At 37.6% G+C, this 18,005-nt stretch overlaps 2 protein-coding genes across 2 annotated transcripts; one reads left to right on the forward strand and one right to left on the reverse strand.

Annotated features, from left to right (window-relative positions):
- Positions 1-5,925: 5,925 nt before the first annotated feature.
- On the reverse strand, positions 5,926-9,628 carry LOC105830768 (uncharacterized protein DDB_G0284459). The gene is made up of 2 exons (XM_012670313.3): positions 9,116-9,628; positions 5,926-7,954 (listed from the first exon to the last, which is right to left on the reverse strand). Exons 1-2 carry the CDS (start codon positions 9,494-9,496, stop codon positions 6,992-6,994), a joined length of 1,344 nt encoding a protein of 447 aa, XP_012525767.2. The 5' UTR covers positions 9,497-9,628; the 3' UTR covers positions 5,926-6,991.
- A 165-nt stretch (positions 9,629-9,793) lies between these two features.
- LOC118646643 lies at positions 9,794-10,565 on the forward strand. Its single transcript, XM_036290018.1, has 3 exons — positions 9,794-9,943; positions 10,074-10,163; positions 10,294-10,565. Exons 1-3 carry the CDS (start codon positions 9,806-9,808, stop codon positions 10,384-10,386), a joined length of 321 nt encoding a protein of 106 aa, XP_036145911.1. The 5' UTR covers positions 9,794-9,805; the 3' UTR covers positions 10,387-10,565.
- The last annotated feature ends 7,440 nt before the right edge of the window (positions 10,566-18,005 follow it).

An 18,005-nucleotide genomic window follows, 5' to 3' on the forward strand; every position in this document is an offset into this window, starting at 1 on the left:
AGATATGAATTTAATGCATGTATTTTGAATGTGTGTTGAATATTATTATTTCTTTACAAAATTTTGAATCTTGTCAATTTCTCATACGTCCTGTTAAATGATATTGGCGTCGTGTGAATTATGGAAGTTATTATGAAAAATTCTGAATAATTGTCCAGAATCCGAATAGTGGTTGTATGGGGATTTAAAGAGGATGGATAGTGTTCTTCGAGTACTGCTCCAATACTGTCAATTTTATCTCTTCTTACACTATTATAATCTGTATAAAATTTGTTGTTTTGCTTTGAATAATTTAAATTATTATACTTACCTCACTTATCGCAATAATTATAATTGTCGACATTATTTTAATCGCAAGAATTTTAATTCTTAAAAATTGACAAAGAGGGAGAGAGTATTAGAAGAATATAATAAAATAAGAGATGATTAAAATTTTAGCAATTATGCTTCTAAAAACTCCTAGAATTTTATATTTACACTGCGAGAAATTAAAATGCAAAACATAGGATTTATTATAGTCCCTGCATAAAACGTCGAATTGAAAAAAATTAAAAAATATTGACATTTTGTCAAAAAACAATTCAGAAGAACTCAGAAGATATTCAAAAGATATTCAATTGAATATCTTTTGAATATTTTCTGAATTCTTCGCATTCAATCGCAATAAGAAGCATAATAAATGCGAACTTCATATAAACAATTAATAAATGCGAATTCAAATAAATGCGAACCTTCGCATTAAAAAAGATTCACTTATTCTGCTAATTGTTATTGAATTCAGAGGTATACAAGATTTTATGGTTCTATTCTCAATCGCACTGATACGTATTGGCCACGATTCAATCTGAGATTTTTGCAAAGCAGAATTCACGATAAAATCTTGTGGATGCAAAACACTATTTTTATGTTTAGTAATAAGCACATATATTATACATTAATCAACAATCGACGACTAATGTAATGAAATAAATGACATTAATTGAAGCTCCGAGCATTATAATTTCAAATGTTTTCTGTCGTTTTTCTTTCGCTATCCATATAGCGTATGAGTGATAAATATTACACCAACGTAACATACGCGCATAGATTGGTGGTGCATTAATATTAAAATGCGATAAGCATGTCTCGAATATATTATAATTGGTGCAGCTTTAGCAAAGATATATTATTAATCATGAGTCCGAATGTATAAACAAATACATCAAAGGAAGCAAGATACCTTATTACGCTCAAACCGCGATAACGCGACATCCTGTGGATTTGAATCTCTAACGTGATCTCTTTAATGTGGATACTGCAGACAGAAAGTTTTATTAAACAAGAGTTTTTATTAAGCAAGAGTTTTTATTAAACGACTTACTCTAGATTTTTTGTAATTACGACATTTATTTAATGTTATATAATTTCTCGTGTATTTTACGCTATATTCTCATGAACTTGAAACTTTATATTGAAAGACTCGTTATTCTTACTCATATATTTTTTTTATATCAATGCTATTCAGTGTAGGGATTCACCCAAATTTAAGAATATTTTTAACTTTCAAGAATCCTTTATGCTTTTTTCCTACTTTGTAAGCTGCAAGATGGTTGGGATAATTAAACTAACATTATTTTTATGTTAGTTAAATGAAATCTTATTGTTATTTTAAACTATCAAAATCTTATATAATAACAAAAACTGTATATTAAAAAAAATTAATACTTAAAAATTTACAGTATAGCATTTTAGGATAAACATATTGCTGTGTCCTTCGGTTTCTTCGCTGTGTCGGTCAGCTGTTTCTGATTGACATCATGTCGAACTGAGACCGATCAATACAGAAAAAGAAAACAAGATCGTTGCTACGATAACGTGATCGTTTGTTTGCTCTTTGTCTTTCTCCGGGTGTCACGATCCGAAAAGCGGTTTTCGTTGTAAGCATTAATTAAGACATGTTACGGAGTTCTTGTGTTTACTGTGTTCAATTAAGCTACACAAAAGTTCTTTCTTAAAACTTCCCGTGTTGTTTATTTCCCGAGACAGTGCGGGAGTGCCGAGTACGCGAAGCGATGAGTTACACACGGGCGTACAATATTACCTCATTATTTCTATTGACGTTATGAAATAATCCTATGCAGACAGGAAATAGATAGGGGAAAAAAGTGGAAGGAAAACGTAAAAGTCGAGGATCCGACTTATAATTCTGCGGAAAATAAGTAGATACAATAAGGAAACATCATTGAAATGATGTAACGTCGGATTAGCGAACGTTTAAATGCATGAGAGGCGCGCCGCGAGGGAATCGATCGTCACGGGATAATCCGTCAATTAATATACAACAAGGTAACGAGAGAGAAGTTAGTCTTGAACTTCTCGAGCGGCGGATTAAGCGGCCGCCATAATAAGAAATTACGATAAAGCACTTCCCTTCTCACTGTATTATGAATACTACGCGAGTAGAGAACGGGCTTGCCGCCGGGGAGGAGGACGAGGGGGATGGGAGGAGGGGAGAAATGGCAGGGGTGGAAGAGGGAAGGAATACGCACGCAATGGTGCTTCATTGTCTCGGGAAGCGCGGGAACTCGTTAGGCAAAGCGAACTCCTCTCACGGTGCAAAGTTCACGGCTGCTTCACCGGGAATCCTTATCTACCTAGCGCGTGTCTGGGGCCCTGTGATTTTTTTTTTCAACCGCGTCGACGTTTATGTCCGTGAACTCCAAACAGCGAAATCTCAATCCTCTGTATTCGATTCGACATGGAAATCGTGTATCTCTCTTCTTTAAAAGACTAAGAGCGTTGAAAGTTATAATATATTTATTTTTACCATTTTTGCTTAAACAATTATAACAATACTTTCTGTTAAAATATATGCAAGAGTCATTAAAGAATTGTTTTATATTTAAAAATAATAAAAAAATAAGGAAACCCAAATAAGAAAACTGCTGCATTTTCTTTCGTTTTTACACATCTATTTGTACATATCTAGTAAATATTTCAAATTTTAATATCCACTAAAACTTAATATCGACTAAATCTTCATTGGTATTTAATGTTTATAATAAGTTTTTTAGTTTAAAATTTTTTTAAGTAAACTTCAAACTTTGAAGCGTCAAGGATTTTGAGTTTCGAAGCTTCGCATTGCAGTTTGAAGTTTATTTCAAAGATTTGTGATGCCTCGAAATTTCAAATTCTTTTAAACCTTCGAAAATTTGAAATTGTCAAAAGTAACAGCCCTAGTTTTTATTTATGTAAATTAAAAAACAAACACATTCTGCAAATCTTTGAAGTGAATCTCAAACTTCGAAGGTTTGAAAGTTTGAAAGTTCAAAGTTTCAAGTTTACTTCAAAGATTTAATGTTTCGAAACTTAAATTCTTTCGAACATTTAAATTTAAAAACGAACACTTCTTCAAATCAACCGACACGATTTTTCAGAAATTGTGGAGGCTATCGATCTCAATTTTTGCGTAAATGTAAACAATTGCACGTCTATTGCGAATTAAATGTGTAAATTTTGTACATTCGCACATACCGCGCGAATTATCGGAGGATCTTGGGTCGCGGTATAAATTCAGCGGCGACAAATCGCTGGAATTTTAACGATCGTTCGAACCGTCGTCGCGGCAGTTGCCGCGTTGACAGATAAGCACTCGTGCGCGTCGAGATAGACTCTCTTGCCGCGGGCGCAGATGGCTGCTCGAAGTAACGTAAACGTCTCTCGAGGCGCGAATGGAACGTGTTAGCGTCCATTAAGCGAAAATTAATCGGCATTTGCATCGGCATTTGAAAAAAAAAAAAAGAATAAGCCTCGTACGCTTATACGCGTCAATGGCGGAAGAATCGCTGCTGAATCCCGAGATGAGCGAGACAATCTTAAATGCATCGCATTAATCGCCTTTGAAGCATCATCATCCTTGTTGATCGGCAAGGGAGAAAGGGGGAAAGGGGAGAGAGAAGCGTAACTGTTTATTCGCGAGATTCAGGCTCGCGCGTTGCCGATTTTTCCGGGCGGATCGGGATCTACAGAAACGGTAAGAGGGGAAGGGAGGGAGAAACGTAACAAAGACGCGATTCGCGAGCGTGTCTCGTTACTATTTCATTATAATTTCTGTGCCTTCGTTCGCAAAAGTCATCGCGGCGTTACGGGAGGAACGGAGGGGGGAGGAGAGCCCCTTTATAGTTGATCGCGCGTTCATCATCAATCATAACGCGTCCGCTTGCTCGCGTCTGATGACCGACGACAGATGGCGCCAGCGGCACCGCCGCGCGCGTGCGAACAATCGGCCGCGCCGTGCAGAAAGGAAATTAACCGCGCGCGTCGGCAGCCGGAAGCGCGCGCGATGAGACGCGCGGGTCTCGTGCGAATGCGCTCACACTTCTGTCGCTCGCGGTTCCGTTCTCCAGCCGGCAAGTTCGACGGCGACGACGACACGACGATGACGATGACGACGGGCGCGAATAATAGCCGCGAGACGGCGCGCCGGCTGCGGATAAACACTAGCGCGGAGGTAACGTCTGCCATATGCCGGGGCTAGAAAACCGGCTGTGATTTTTGCCGGGCGAAAACGTTTCTCGGCGAGCGTTATTATACTTGTCGCCCGACGCCCAAGCGATTGCACGGAGCGATCGACAAAATCGATTTGCCAGAGATTGGAATAGAATATGCGAAAAAAGAAGAACGAGATCGAGTCGAAGGAAGAGTTGCAGGTTCGTTGGATCGTAATAAATTAGGGAACAAATATCACCTGCATATAACGCGATATCCCAGTGAGAAATAGTACATCGAATCGACATCGAAATCATCATTTCGATGTCGATTCGACGTCGAATTCATTATCGTTTCTCGCTGGGATTTCTAAAATTTATGCCTGCTTACATAAAATGCTTTAAGTTTTATTTTAAAACAAATATATTTTATAACAGAGACATTCGAATGATCGAGACGAGATCTTTTCTTACACATCAAATTGAAAAGGTTTATCGAAGCATTGAGGGTTAAACTCTGATTAACTTAATTTTTGATTAGAGCATTTTCAATAATTCAATGTGATCAATATGTATTTCCAACGATATATTCATTCTAATCTAATTTTTCATTAGAAATGCAATTGGTCACTGAATTATTTTGTCATGTTAACCCTTTAATCAATGATCAATCAGGAGTTTGGGCTAAAATGGCCGTAAAAATATCCCATTCGTGTAAATTAAAAAAATATTCTACAAAATTACGTTTGTATGACATATCGCTATGCAAGTTTGGATTTTATCTATGGGACATAAATTTATAATAATTCGAGCGAGATGTCCTCGAGGAACGTCGTGCTGTTCTCGCTGAAGCGATCAATTCTCGGATACAGTCGGAAGAACGTCGCCGGCGGAGCGCGACGTTTCTTGAACCGCGAGGGGGGGGGGGGCAGGGGTCCGCCGCTCTCATCTTCCCCCTTCCCCCTCCCACCTCCGTCGCCGCGAAGCGGTATAACGCGGCGCGTTGCCACGCGGTGGGACGCCACAGTGCAGCGAGACCAGCAAAAACGCAACCTTCGTGCTTAAAGCGAGACGAGAGGCACGCCACGGTGACGGAGACGCACCGTTGCACCTGCATCTCCCTGACTTGCCCTGGCACTCCTACCTTACTGATCCCAACTGCGGGATACCGAGAATGCCCCCGAGCGAAAGAGGAACGCTACCCCCCCGTCCCCCTCTCCCTCTTTAGGAGACCCGCCGCGCCGCAAAAATCGCGGTTTATCGGACGGTTATCGTGGAGCGAAGACGGCTTTATTTCGTACCTCGTATTTCTCGCGTACAAACGTATTACTCGAAATGGTAAGGAAGATATTTTGAATCGAGTTTCGCGATTATTTCTCTGATTTGATTTTCTAAATAAATTAACTTAAGATAAAATTTGATAATGGTTCTGATTACGATATCTTAGACAAACAAATGTAAGTCAAGTCGATTTTATTAGGGAGACCAGAAAGTAATGTTGTTTTATGTAAACAGTATATAGTATTGTTAATATAACTTATTTGTTCAATAATATAATTACTATGATAGACCATGAACGCAATAAACAAGGCTTTATTTCGTGCCCCGTATTTCTCGCACTACAAACGTATTACTCGAAATGGTAAGGAAGGTATTTTGAGTAGAGTTTCGTGAATATTTCTGATTTATTTGAATTTCTAAATAAATTTGAGATAAAATTTGACAATGGTCCTGATTACGATATCTTAGACAAACAAATGTAAGTCAAGTCGATTTTATTAGGGAGACCAGAAAGTAATGTCGTTTTATGTAAACATTATATAGTATTGTTAATATAACTTATTATTTGTTCAATAATATAATTACTATTGATTGATCACAGATGCAATAAGAAATTGGAAAATTAGAAGTGAGAAGTACCTCCTTCTGTCTCTCATCGAATAATCGTCTTTTTCAGTCACCGAAAACATTTATTACAAGGAAAAAGTTTTGTAAGAGTAAAGAAATTCGAATCGTCATATTTTTAGAGTCGAAGCTAATTCATTTCTTTGAGAAAAGAATCAATAAGTGAACGAAACCATTACAGAAAATAATGTCGATTATATTATTGAATAATAATTTTTATATTAACAAACCTATACACTCTCTGCTTATATTATTTATGAAAACATTATTTTTCGGTGCCCCAATGTTTTTATATGCATTCGCACATCGTGGCAAAAAAGAAATGTGTCGATTGCCAAAAGAAACAAAACTTAAATATTAGTAATTGTATAACTAGATATATATATATATATATATGTATAAAACGAAAAAAATCTAACAAAAATACTAGATATCAATTGCTCTTTAATCACGCGTAAAACGCAATACTGAAAATAATAATCTTAAAAAAATCTTCTGATAAAAGTCGTCAAAACAATCTGAAAATAAAATTATCTAAAGAAACACTATCGATTGAAGGCATCCTGTGCATGTGCGCTTATGTATTAAAAAAAAGCCTTTTAACGTTTCGTTTGGCAAAGTCAAGCTCCTTTTCTACTGCACGAGGAACACGAGCAGGAGCTGGACCCGGAACTGGACTCAGAACTGGAGCTGGTGGTGCTGCTGCTGCTGCTGCTTGGGCTCGTGCTGGACCGTGACGACGAACTGGAACTCGAGTCGCTCAATAACGGTTGACGAATGTCCTTTTCTATATCGCGCCACTTGGACTTGAACGTGGTTTCCGCGCGTCGCGACAGCGAGGATGACGCGTTCGCTAGGTCGTTGTCGTTGTCACTGTCGCTGCCACTTAACGTTGACATTTTCACCCCCATTGTCGCGCATATATCGCCCAGGTTGGGCGGATCGTAGTTGACGGTCCGCACGCCATACATATCGTAGATGATCTTCTTGGGTCCCGGGGTCTTCTGGCTTTTGGGGACGCACGTTCTACGCGGTTTGACCAGCTGATTCTCGAAGCTGATCCTCTTCAGACGCGGTACGTTGTACACGACGCGTCTTGCGTCGCGGACGGTTTCTTTAGATAGACAAGAGCTGGCCAGCCGGTTGATCGGCTTGGTGTCCACCGCGTCACCCTCCAAGAGAAGTTCGGTGTTGACGAAATTTGCAGCACACAAAGACGAGCAATCCGACGATTTCATATCGTCTACATTGTTGTTCTCGTCGTTGTACGACATATCCGCTTCCTCTTTTTCTTCCTCCTCGTTTTGTTTGATTAGTGGCATCCCGAAATGTTCGCTCTCTTCTTCTTCTTTTTCTTCTTGTTTGATTAGTGGCATCTTGAATCTCACGTCGGTCGAGTCATCCATGCTCGGAATCAGGTCCATCATATGGACGGTGTAATAATATTGCGCGATGATATCCGAAGTATCGATCAACGATTGGTCATTATCAGCGGGAATTCGTTTCCGCTCTTTCTCGTCGTCTGATACTGACATCAGTTCCAAATGGCTCGCCGACTCCAAGGGATCGCCCATGCAATTTGCCTGTCGAGAAAAATTTTCTTTTAATTGAAATGGCACTAATCGCTGTTACTATCTTTCATTTGTTTTCTGCGTTTGTAAAAAGATTGTTTGGTGTTTCAATCGAGAAGGATCAACATCATTCTTCAATGTCATATTTCATATTTATCTATTGTTATGGATCTGTTGTCAAGCTCCCTTTAGACGATTTACAACTTATATCAGAATTTAAAATTTTACTTATAACTTTATGTGCTGCATAAAAAACAGAACGTGTATAAATAAATACGTAAGAAAGTTATAAGATTCTAATACATATGTGACACATGAAAATATTTAAAGAATCAAATATTCATAAATAAATGAAATATACATAATTAATATGTAACTACGTAATATAATAAATTTTATATTTCATGTGAAATTGATGCAAATTATAAATTATCTAAAATGAGCTTTTTAGATTGTCAATTATTAGGTGATAAATGAATAATTAATTTCTAGAATATCAGAAGTAATATAAAATAAACAAAAACATATTATTTATTAATATAAAAAATAAATAATAATGAAATAATAAATTATAACAAAATAACTAGCATTATTATGTATATATAACGCATAAATATTTAGAATATTTATCCGGATAGCACATTACGAATTCTTTTTGAGATGCAAAAATAATTATTTTTATAAAATAATGTTCAAAAAGAATTCAAAATTGGTGACATAATTGGTGACATACAATTGAGTTCTTTTTGAACTCTCTGTGCTATCTGAGTAGATACAAAGAATTTGAATTTGATATATATAAGTTTATATGTATTAAACTATTAATAATTTCTAACTGTTAACGAAGACCTTCAATCGTTTTTTAATCATATAAAACACGAGGCCTGTTTTGTCGCTGCACTGATGTTAGAATGAGGAAAAACATATTTGTCTTACTCTAACTTATTGCACCAGTGCAGCAGTGCAGCGACAAGAACATTGCCTATGCAATAAATTGTCAAAAGGCGACAACTCTACAGATTTGTTTTTTATTCCTGCACTGCTGCATTAGTGCAATAAGTAAGAATGAGAAAAAACACATTTGCCTTATTCTAACTTATTGCACCAGTGCAGCAGTGCAGGAATAAAAAACAAACCTTACGTCTCCCTCGTCGAGAGTTCCAGTTGACTTACCCTTTTGCTAGCGGTAGATGGAACGTCGACGTAACGCGAGACAGGCCTGTACCACGTGTTACACCCGCTCCGCGTGTTGTAGTAATATATGCGGTTGGGAAAGCTTTTGGACCGGCACTGAATCCATCCGTGGTTGTCCTCGAATTTCCCGAATTCGTGTAGGCGACACGATTCCATGTCACGCGATGTGGATACATCGCTGCTGCTGCCGCTGTTATTGTTTCCGTAATCGCTGATATCATTGCTCGAACGTTCGTCGTCGTCGTACTCTTCGACGCTGTCGAAATCGGTAGCAAGCGTGGCGCGTTTGGCGCGATACATCGGCGATACTGTGCAGCGAGTTGTCGCAGTTTTTTTGCGACTGTCGCGAGTCGTTGTCATTGCTCAAACGTTCGTCGTCGTCGTACTCTTCGCTGTCGAAATCGGTAACAAGCGTGGCGCGTTTGGCGCGATACATCGCATTCGGCGACACTGTGCGGCGAGCTGTCGCAGTTTTTCGCGACTGTCGCGAGTCGAAGACGAGAGCGCGGCCCGGCGAAAACAAAACAAAGATCGAACACGCACTTAGGGAGGGGTCAACTTGACGCTACAGACGTTTCGAGGTAATTCCTGGATTGGTAATTCTTTGTTTGGTTTGGTTAGGTAAAAATCCTTTGAAGGATTTGTAGTGACAACTTGACCGCAGCTTACATGACGCAATGTACACACACGCATACACACGTATGCGTATATATTCGACATCTAGCGGTGCCGATGTTAAATCGATCGTGGCGAGGACAACAAAGGCCGATACGCAATTTCAACTGTGGTCCGTCTACGATAGAGATGGTAAGTTTTATGTCTAAGAAATTAGCTAATCATTGTTGATTATACTTCTCTCACATTTTATTGCAATGATTGATTTCTTACTTTTGGACCTCAAAAAATCGATTTGATTTTCTTGAAATTTCATTGACAGCTTGAAACGAGAGAGCGAGCGAAATCGAACATGACGAGGTTAACAAAAGCCGATACTCAATTTTACTGTGCTCCGTCTACAATAGAGATGGTAAGTTTTATGCTTAAGAAATTGGCTAATCATTATTGATTATTCTTTTCTCACATTTTATTGTAACGATTGATTTCTTATTTTTGGACCTCAAAAAATCGATTTGATTTTCTTGAAATTTTATTGACAGCTTGAAACGAGAGAGCGAGCGAAATCGAACATGACAAGGTTAACAAAAGCCGATACTCGATTTTACTGTGGTTCGTCTACAATAGAATGGTAAGTTTTAAGTCTTAAGAAATTAGCTAATCATTGTTGATAATTCTTTCTCACGTTTTATTGTAACGATTGATTTCTTACTTTTGATGACCTGAAGAAATTGATTTGATTTTCTTGAAATTTTATTAATAGTTTGAAACGAGAGAGCGAGCGAGGGAGAGAGAGGGGGGAGGAGAGAGAATTAAAAGCAAGATATTTTTTAGCAAGTTTTTATTAATATATAAATTATTTGCAAAATTAAAGTACGGAAAAAAATTTTTTTTAGTGTTACGACAATTTTATTTAAAATTTCAAGGAAATTTTTACAATATATTTCTTTCTCATCCGACGATTAAATAAAATTTATAAATTTTTTTGTATAAAAAGAAACAAAGGGATTAAAATACCAAATTTTCTTTAAAATTTTTGCAAAAATATATTAACTTGGTTGTAAAATAAAAATTGAATGGAAATATTTATAGATTAAGAATTTCTTTCAATTTTTTATATAATTTTGCATCTTGAATATTATGATAACAAATAAAATAAATATAAATAAAGAAATAAAATCGATATTTTTGGATACGTCCATAAAGTTTGTAAATAATTGTCAAAAAAATTTTTCCTAATAATTGAAAACATTTATATAAGTTTATAACTTATATTTTTTGTAAAAAATATGAATTTATAAAAAAAAGAAATACATACAAAAAAGATATTAAAAGCGAGAATACTTACTTAAAGAGGAGAGAAAAAAGACGAATGTACATCCGTACATATTGCGCAAAATTTCCTTATTTGCAAATCTACGACAAAGGTTGCAATTTAACGCAATTCGCACGAACACAAGACGTAGTAGACAACGCGTAAAGATTTCAGATTAGAATTCAGAACAAGGCGGATTAAGATTGAGATTGAGATATGACACGTGTCCATGTTTATCAATGTAGAGCTAACTATAATCTCGGTTTAACCTTTTTTTTTAATTCATAAAATGCATTTTCTTAGAATTAGAGAAAGATAAATAGAGCAAGTTAAGTCGAGATTAAAGATGATTCACATTTGTAAAAGTGGACACGATCGAGTTCTAATCTTCAGTTCGAAATCCACAATGTCTAATGCACTGTCTAACGTTTTAAAGACTTAAAATAATTACAATCGAACTTCGATTAATTCAGAATAGAATTCTATTTATATTTTGATACGTTATTATATCTTTTTATATTTTCCCCGCGAGAAAGAGAGCGTCGTGCGAGAAAAGTTTACATTTCCGATTTATGTTGCCACGTGGAATTATCTCTCTAATAATCGCTCATATCTTAGCTGCTGCGTGCTTGTCACTTATCTCACCGTCTGCTCTCGTATTTTGTTTTTTTTTTCAAAGACTTTGAAAATCTCGCAGGGTTTTGTAAAGCCTAATACGAAACGGATCAGGGAGAGACCAACTGACCGAGAACCGACGGCTAAACCTTTTTTTTTTATCCATCTCTTTTTTTCCGGAAGGAACGTCAGGAGAATACGTAATGCAATATGGTCAGCGTGCATCCCGATGCACGGCTTATTATTCGCGACCGCGCGCGTGCATAGTTTTTATTATTCGCGACGTATCTCGTGAGCGCTCCCGCGGTCCCGCCGAGTTCTGGTTCCCGCTTTGTCCCACATCCTCCTCCTCTTCCTCCCCCTTCTTTTTTTTTTCACAATAGCCGCTTTTCCCTGAAATTCTTAATCCTGGTTTAGAATATGCAATGAAGACGACGCACCAGCTGCCACGTGGTTATTCGATACGCGTGGCGTTTCGCCGTCCGTCCTTCATCAATGGCGACTTTTAGGCAGCCTAATTATGTCTATTTTTATACATGGGCGTATCTAGGATTTTTTTCCCCGGAGAGAGTTTTGTCAGTTCTACTATATAACAGCCAATGTTTTTGTAAGTTTTAAGGTGATTCTAAATTGCTCTCTTTATTTTTATCCGCTATTTTGACTGTGTAAAAAAATTTGGAATTTTTTAAAGCCAATTTAAAGATTTTCTCATAAAAAAATTGATAATTAACTTTAGAATCTCTTTTAATAAATTTATTTTAGAGTTTAGAATATTTCCTCTTCCCGACTTTAAATTATGCAAATATTAAGTTTTGAAAATTTATAATTTTTATTAAGACAGTACAAGCAAAATGCAGTTATCTCTTATAAAAATGTAATACCGTAATTATTACTTATTTTAAGTATTAAAAGTACTAAGAACAATAACTTTCAATATTTAAAATATGTATTAATTATTGGCCAATTTAATACTGTCCAGTATTATATTTTTATGAGGGATTAAAAACGAAATGTGTAGTTTTTCAATATTGCTATTGTTATTATTACTACGTACAAAATAATGATGATCGTTTTCGTAGGAAAAGAAATTAAAAAGAAATTCAGATAAGAATTTAGACCTGTTGGTAAACATGGCCAAATATTATTAAATATGTGATATTAAGCTGAAGTTAAAAATTAACAAATAATAGAGACAACGAGGTTATTCAATAAAATTAGCAAAATTTAATAATTATGATTTTTTTTGAAAACTGTTTATCACATTTTTAATATTTTATATGACAAGAAAGAACTTACTCAGAATTAAAATTGAAGTTATATTTTTTAATAGTTAAATAAAATGTAAGTTAAAAATTTCAATCTCTCAGGCTTTCTCTTGGATACGCTTATGTTTTACATTTGCATTCTTGCATCACAAAATATTCTTCTGTGAGATAAGATTTAAAAGTTTTAATGCCTGACTTTCTAATGAATTTTGAAAAAATCGCAGAATTGATAGAAAACAGAAAATATATACGAGTGTTGAGTAAAAAAATGAACATTATGAAATTAAAAAAATCTCTCTTATTCAAAAGAATTAAATACCTATAATTTTTATGAGCTTTTAAGTGATTAAATATGATTTTTAACGAATTATATATACAATATATAGAATAAATACGATTTTAGAGAATTGTGTGTGAAGTATGTTAAATGATACCGTTATAAATTAGCTTTGATTTTTTATTTTAATTCTGATTCATGTAACGATAATAATAAAAATGGAAAAACCAAACTGTTTTCGGTGCTTGGTGATGCGAGAAGCAGTTCTCCACTTACTGCGCTTGACAAACTGCGCTTAAAATCCTTGGCAGCTATATGCGCCATGATTCCACTCTCAAAGACCGCTAAAGATTAAATTTTATTATTTATGAGCATAACTGTTCTATTTCCTTTTCATTATTATATATTAATAATTTATATGCGGTGACCTTGTCGGAAACGGGAAGAATACCGTGAAAAGTCCATTCATTAACTTTCCTCTTTTGTGCTCTTATACGAAACGTCTACTCCCGCCGTGCTCTTTTTACAGCGAATCCATAAACTAGTTAAACTAGTCCATAAACTAGTTACAAATTTCTTTCTACTAATGCGATGTCAAATTTTTAGACTTAACAACCTCTCTCGGGGTGACTTTTCCCCAACTGTCGAATTTTTTAGTTTTACTCAGTCTTTTTACGGAAGCGGGGAAAAAAAATTTAGCCCGTGTCTAATGTGTCGGACTATTCATTTTCGCCTTTAAGCTGGTGCCGACCTCGCATTGAAGTTGCGGAAAACGCCACGGAGACCGCGCGGCGAAGAACGAATTCGCGTAAAAGCCCACTCTCAAGGAGGCTTATCGTTGTAAGGATGACAGGGGGGAAAAAAAGGATAGGCGGTTAGGCTCGACGTGAAAAAGATCCTGTAACTCGAGAATTTCTCAGACCTTTGATCGCAGAGCGGGGGAGTTCTCTTTTTATTCATGGATCCGCTTCAAATCGCGCGCGCGCGTGCGGATATGGAGTTTCCTTATTCTCGTCCGCTCCTTTATCGAACGGACATATATTCGAAGTGCCTTCAGTTTTATGACCGCGCCGAGTTTCGAGGACAGTACCTTGACGTCTAAAAATAGACGCGTTATGGTCAGGTAAGATCGACCGATCGCTTCGCCCCGTTATGATATGCAATGCGGGCGTCACGGTGGAGAGGGGGAGCCGCGGGGGGAGGGGACGTGATAACAAAGAAACTTGAAAAGGGAAGGTAATCTTGTAATAAAATTGCTCGATTGAAGGGCACCAGAGAAAGACTTATTGTTCACCCAGTAAGCAAGAAACGTTAAAGTAACATTTTAGAAATTTTTCATGTTTATCCTTTTCGTATGTTTTAAGACATTTTATAAACATTTAAGATTACAATCTCCAAGCCACGACCAAAGTTTGTCCACATTGATGTCGCATAGAATGCCAATATATACAACTTTTTTTTTTGTAAAACGTTACCTTTGACATTTTATTTAGTCAGAAGGCTGGATACGTACGTTCTATGTTAATACTGATACCGTGAAAATATATGCGGTAGATTTCGAACGTTGCGGCGCGTTCCCTTACTAAGTTATCTTCAATGAAGACAGCGCAATAGACTCCATTTTCGTATTCGCGAGCTTAAACGCGGTTCATTCTGCTCGCTGTGCGTGATAAGGCATGGATAGGAAATAGCGGATACGATAAGAGATACCATCGTCGTAATATCTCGGCAACGAACGCGCGCAAAAATCCTTTCCTTCTTCCCTTCCTCCCACTTCCCATCCCCCTTCCGTTTCCCTCGCGAGAGAATGGTACTCCGCGATCGTTCACGCCTGAGTTGTCCCTTCGTCGCGCTATCGCCTCGTCCGCGTTCGTGGAATTCGTCGTGAGGAAATGTAAAAGGAAATGTAAAAGACCGATTGCGAAGAATTTGTAGTTTAAAAGGATCTGCGCACATGCGCGCGCGGTCGAGCGAGCACAGCGGCGGCGGCGGCGACGGAAGGGAGGAAAGGGGAGGGAAAAGCAAAGCGTAAAGAAATGTAAGAGGAGGAGAGAGAAAGAAAGAGAGAGAGAGAGAGGGAGAGAGAGAGAGAGAGAGAGAGAGAGAGAGAGAGAGAGAGAGAGAGAAATGAGATGAGAACTATCGAGAAGTGAGGTTCGCGCGCCGATGGTGGTGTCGGTGGTGAACCGACGATGGTGATGGTGACGGTGGTGGCGGTGCAGGTATTGGTTGGTGGTGGTGGTGGTGGTTTGGACCGTTAGTTGGCCCCGGCGGGAGCGTTGTCCGGGCACACACCGCGCGTTACTATTCCCCGTCCTCTTCGCCCGTCGGTTTCTTCCGCCGTATCTTTTCCCTTGCACGGCACGTTTGCTTGCTCTCCCTTTCTCCCGTTCTCCGTTCTTTCCTCCTCTCCTTTTCCCCATGCTGCATGTATACCTCTCGGTCAACTGCTCTCTCTTTCTTTCTCTCTCCTTCTCGCCCGCGTTCATTCCATACCGCGGACTTCCCCGGCCGCGCCGCGCTGGTTAACCAACATGGCGGCGGCGGTCTTATGCCTCTTCCCTCGTCGCGCCGGTAAAAAGGCGCACCAAGCGAGGAATTCGCGCGTTTTGCGCGCTTGAATCCGAGCTATTCGCCGTATTCCCCGGGGGTTCATTTTATCCGAGAAATTTTGCTCGTTCAAGAAAGATGTCTAGACTCTTCGTCTGCCTTCCATTGATTAAGATCAATCCAGTTGTTGATTCTCGTCTCTTTAACGCTCAGGTCCATGATAGCGTTGACAGATTTCTGCAGCTACAAAGAATTTTGACACAAGCAGTACATTTTGGTATATATATATTTACATGGCGAACAGAGGATTCTTATTTTTATTTAATTATGCAGGAAGCAAATAAGAATGAAATGCATAAAATGTATGATAATATCGCACATCTGTTTATATATAAATATACATATCTTTTACAAATATATATGTAACAAATTGTTATATTAAATATATACTTAGAAAATGAGAAATGTGTACATAAACTTGTGTGAAAGAGGAGATTTTTCGAACTAAATTTGTAAATTTGTGAACTCAGGTAATATCATAGACAGACATGTTAAGATAGACTGCTTTATGAGGTAGGGAAAGATGTCCTCCACAAAGAAAAGGGAAAAAACGAATTAGTAGGGCACCTTCTCTTTGTCTAACTTAATATGTGTGAGAGAGAAAAACGCTTTACTAATTCGTTCTCGTTTTTCTTTTTTAGAGGATATTTCCACCTAGGGTTTCGATCCTCATAAACAAATGGATAAAATAGATCTCTTTGTCTATGAAACTCCAGATTTCTAAAAAAACTCAAACTGTATTGTATATGTATAAAACGCTGATCGAGAGACAAATCGAGACTTTGAAAGATCTTTTTCCCGTTAACGCAATAGATGTCTATAGAACGAAAGGGTCATTGACAAGTATTTATTGCTTGTTATTCTTAATACAATGTATTGGTCGTGTGACCTTTTTTCCCTATTTGCCGTTTTCACGTTTCCGCTGCCCAGGTCACAAAATTGGAGCTTTTTCAGAGGGTACGAGGTTAATGTCGCAAGTATTTCTTTTTTCCGTCACAGAACACGGTGATGCGAAGTACTTGTAGATCATACAGGGCCATTTTACTCACAGTACTGCACACGATTGAAGATAGATTTATTTAAATTAAAAAAATCCCTACAAATCTCTTTAAACAAAAATTTGATACCAATACATTTCTCTAATTTATTTCTCAATTGTTAGTAGTATCAGTTAACAAAATCGGCAATTGATTGAAACCATTTTTGTCAATTTCAATACTCAATTATTTTAAAAAATCATCTCTCTTAATATATAATCTTGTAAATACTTTAAATTAAAAAAAAGTTTAAAACATTAAAATAAAATGAAAGTATTTTTAATAATAAATAAAAATAGCAAAGAAGCAATTATCATACTTCTTGTACATACAACGAACTTTGAAACTTCTCCTAATAGCGCGTGCAACACTTTTATTGCGTATACCTACGAATACTCGCGAAGAGAGATAAATGTGATACGGAGCACACTACACAACTGCGACGAACATATTATAATTTTCACTAGGAGAAACGCGATGGCCAACGCGTGGCTATTGATCGAATATTCGTTTCGAGACTGTCGACGAAACGACATTGTTAAACGAACTGAGTGCCGAGTTGATCGCTGGGCCAGTGGGTCCCCTCGTCTGCTTCTCTCCGCAAGGATAACAGTTCACGGGTGTACCGTTCGCGCTAACGTTACCCGCGCCGTTTTAATATTGCATCTCCAACTTCGTCATGATGATCGAAAGTAAGAAAGTGAAATGCCTGGGTGGGTGAACGCGGTCATGTTACACGTACACGAAAATAATCGGGTTCAGAGGTGCGTCCTAAATGCGTCGTTTGGCCAAAACACCTCATAACTCTCTACATGGACGTAGCGAGCGAAAGGCGTTACGAAGAATAGAATTTGGACTGCACATCTTTTCTACATAATACATGTTAAAATCCGCGGAGAACGATCTGAGGGGATTACTCGTTCCGCTGACATCTGTACAACATTTGTAATGATTTACTGAAGACTTTTGCTGAAGACGTCTTCCACCAGACGTCTAAATCCAGGATTATCTCCACGTTATAAACTCATGTATATAATTTTATTACAGGCATACATTCGTAATGATGACAGATTATCGCGTGTCCGAGGGATATATACAATAATAGAAAAAAAGATCTTTGATCTCTTCAGACGCC

Source organism: Monomorium pharaonis, chromosome 7 (genome assembly GCF_013373865.1).
Source record: "Monomorium pharaonis isolate MP-MQ-018 chromosome 7, ASM1337386v2, whole genome shotgun sequence".
In the NCBI taxonomy this organism is placed as follows: Eukaryota; Metazoa; Arthropoda; class Insecta; order Hymenoptera; family Formicidae; genus Monomorium; species Monomorium pharaonis.